The 3873-nt window shown below is 35.9% G+C and overlaps 1 protein-coding gene across 1 annotated transcript in view; it reads right to left on the minus strand.

The window, feature by feature from the left end:
- Nucleotides 1-3873, minus strand: part of LOC106869777 (S-crystallin SL20-1) — a 14771-nt gene that overhangs the window by 6920 nt on the left and 3978 nt on the right. The window contains exons 2-3 of the mRNA XM_052967942.1: nt 3738-3833; nt 1404-1519 (exon numbers count right to left, since the gene is read on the minus strand). Of these exons, the coding sequence (XP_052823902.1) occupies nt 1404-1519; nt 3738-3833 (212 nt within the window). The remainder of the gene's footprint in view (nt 1-1403; nt 1520-3737; nt 3834-3873) is intronic.

The raw sequence follows: 3873 nt of genomic DNA on the forward strand, positions 1-3873 counted from the left end.
ATATATATATATATATATATATATATATATATATATATATATATATGTGTGTGTGTGTGTGTTTGTGTGTGTGTGTGTGTATTTATATATGCACGTATATATGTGTGTGTATATATATATACGTATGTGTGTGGAGGCGCAATGGCCCAGTGGTTAGAACAGTGGACTCACGGTCGTAGGATCGCCGTTTTGATTCCCTGACGGGGCGTTGTGAGTGTTTATTGAGCGAAAACACCTAATGCTCAACGAGGCTCCGGCAGGGTGTTGGGGTGGTGAACCCTGCTGTACTCTTTCACCACAACTTTCTGCTTCTGTTGTACTTTTAAAGCGCCAGCCTTGTCACACGCTCCCCGAGAACCACGGTGTGAGTATATATATATTGTATCAGTATATATACCTGTGAATGGGTATACACACAAACATATATATATATATATATAAGCGAATGAGTAGCTGTGTGGTAAGTAGCTTGCTTACGAACCACATGGTTCCGGGTTCATTCTCTTTGCGTGGCACCTAGGGCAAGTGTATTATACTATAGCCTCGAACCGCTTTTGTATGCGTGAGCACGTAAAAAGCTTTCAAGTTGTGAGAAATGTTTGAAACCTATATTATGAACAGTGCAAATATGGCTCGACTTGTGTGTCAGTAATGTTTGTCTTGTCTGATTTATGAATATTTAAATGCCTTTTTATATCAAAGCTGCACTTATATACCTTATTACAAATATAGTATGTGAGCTTGTCTGCAGGAATGATCTTTGTGTCACTTGGATCAACTGCATGAAGATAAGTTCTAAGATATGAAGGTAAGCGAATTTTTGAAAGGCAAGAGAAGAATAACACCATGTCTGTGTTTTGCAAGTTGTTATTTTTCTGTAAAATCTGTTACTCATAACAGTTATTTTCTGCCCTTTATTTCTATCAAGAACTATAGATTCAACATCTTTGTATGGTGTATCCAACTCCAGAAGACTGATTTTACCAAGTCACCATACATTCATAATTACATACATACATACATACATACATACATACATACATACATAATACATTCATACATACATACTTACATACATACATACATAATACATTCATACATACATACATGCATGCATACATACATACATACATACATACATACATACATACTTAATTCAATACGGGATATTATGTAATTCCACGATAACATGTTCAGTTCATTTTAAAACAGGAAATATACTTTCAATTGGAATGAATAATAATTATATCTGATTAGGATCACACAGCCCCAAATCCAAATCCATAAAATGATATTTCATTGAAAAGAAACTCTGAAACAATATATACATCGTATGTACCAGACAAGTTCGAATTAAAATGTTCCTTTTAGATAATCTATAAAGCAAGAAATTCAGAACTTACTCTGAATCGTCCGTGTTTCTCATGAAACCATCTCATGTAATCATGAAAGATATCATAAAAACAGTCGCAGATATAATCAACCCGGAATATATCCATGTTCGTTCTTCCGTGGAATCCTGCAAATAAACAAAACTTTGTGTTGCTGAGTTAAATATTGACGTCTTAGTTGACCAATGGCTATTTCTAATCAGGAGCGTTAGGAACATATGATTTGATTAAAACATTTTCCAAATGCTTATTGCTATAAACACCCGCACGCTCGCACACGCACACATACACACACACACACACACACACATGAAGGGCTACTGAAAAGTTCCTGAATTTGGCTAAAAGAAAATAATCAGTTAAGTATGATCCATTCACCTTATTCCTCTCTCAGATTTACGCACATATTCCAGCAGTCCTTCAGTTTTATAAGCCCTGTAAAAGAACTCGCAAGGTCGGGCCTCGAACTAAGCCTTTCGTGACATCTCTAAAACCAGGGACTTTTCAGCACCACCTTCTATATTTATATCATCATCTTCATCATCATCATCACCATCATCACCATCATTTAACGTCCGTTTTCCATTCTGGCATGGATTGGACGGTTTGAGAGGAGACGACAAGGTAGATAACTACAGCAGTTTAATATTGCAGAGTAATATAGCATAAATATATATCAACCACTGAATCGATATATGTGAAAATATTCTATCAAAATATCGAAAATTTTGGGGAAATTGTCGCATGTACATTTTCCATAGATTCCTGTCTTGTGCCTATGAAACGTAATGCATAGTTTTAATAGACATTTACAAGTGAACGCCAGGCTGTACACACGCGCTCACACACGCACACCACACTACACGCACGCACACACATAACCTCATGTACATATGTAGACACTCAGATAAAAGTCATCGGGACATCCAGGAAAAATGAGAGAGAATATTTGGTGATGATTCTGCTGTAAAAACAACTGCATTAAGAAAAACTGTTTAGCTGATTATTATTTCAGCTTATACCGCATGTCTCATTCACCAACATGGAGCTTAGACACAGTACAGTATGTTAGTGTATGCAGGAGTTCTGTTGTGTCTTGTGAGTAAATTGTATTTACGAGTTATAATATACTCTTTGCACTTCTAAATCAGGTTTTGTCGTTAAAATACCAGTTTCCCTTGGCTTATTAAAACAAAACATTTTATTTGTTGTTAAAAGGTTGAGAGTTTTTAAATTAACGTACGTTTCCCAAAGAAATCAAGAAATCAATGGAAGCATTATTGCTGTAAGCAAGTCATTCAATCCAATTATTCATTCAAACATTTCTACCTAATTTACCAACTCCACAAACATTACATTAGGCATGCCATTCCATAAGAGACAAGAATTGCTGGTTAGATAAGAAGTGTCTAGCTTCTCTTCTCCTGCTCTCATTCTAATTGCGATACATTTCATTCTACGTGACTGGTTGTAATATTGTGTGAATCAAATGTCTACTTCAGCTAATAACAAGCCCTACGGCCTAAGAACTGGTAATTAGTTCTTGTATTTGACCGTGAAGGAAATATGGTATGTGTAACTTTAAAGCATCCTACAGTAATTTCGTCTGAAAATTTTAAGCACTCAAAACGGCAAGCTGGCAGAATCTTTAGCACACCTGGTAAAATGCTTGCAGTATCTCGTCTTTCTTTGCATTGTGACACCAAATTCCGTCGAAGTCGACATTGGATTTCATCTTATCGGGGCCGATAAAGCAAGTATCAGTTGAGCACTGGGTTTTATGTAATCGACTTACACCTGCTCCTGATATCGCTAAGGCGGTGAGCTAGCAGAATCTGTAGTACACCAGGCAAAATGCTGAGAATTTCGTCCGTCTTACGCTCTGAGTTCAACTTCCGCCGATGTCGACTTTCCCTTCTATCCTTTCGAGATCAATAAAATAAGTCCCAACTGAACACTGAGATTTCCTTGAAATAGCTGCCGAATTTTGAAACCAATATTTTAAGCATTCAAATGATTTTCCATTCATTCAAAATTCATTTAATTATGATATCTAATTTTCTTCTGGAAAAATTACATTTGAGAAAGGAGGCTTGTACTTTATTGTTTGCATATTAAAAATAACAGCCAGATTTCAATCAGTTTCACAATTTGTATTAAAAATGGAAGAAACCTTGGATAATATAGATCTAGAGGCATTAAGTTTGAAATTCGCTATACAAGACATGAACTTCAGCTAAGTGGCGACTGTAACAAATTTACAACGACCTGTTTAAAGAGGCTATTTAATAATAGGAATTGAGCTCTAAGTGTCAGGTGGAGTATAAAATAATATGGAAGACTCACCGAATTCTCTAGCAAGATATCGAGATATAGCCATGGATTCCGGTATTTTGGTAACACTGTCAATTTCCAAATATGGCAAACAGCGACACGGTGCCTCTGAAAATAAAAACCATATATAAATATGTATGTATATATA

This window comes from Octopus bimaculoides, chromosome 5 (genome assembly GCF_001194135.2).
Source record: "Octopus bimaculoides isolate UCB-OBI-ISO-001 chromosome 5, ASM119413v2, whole genome shotgun sequence".
NCBI lineage: Eukaryota > Metazoa > Mollusca > Cephalopoda > Octopoda > Octopodidae > Octopus > Octopus bimaculoides.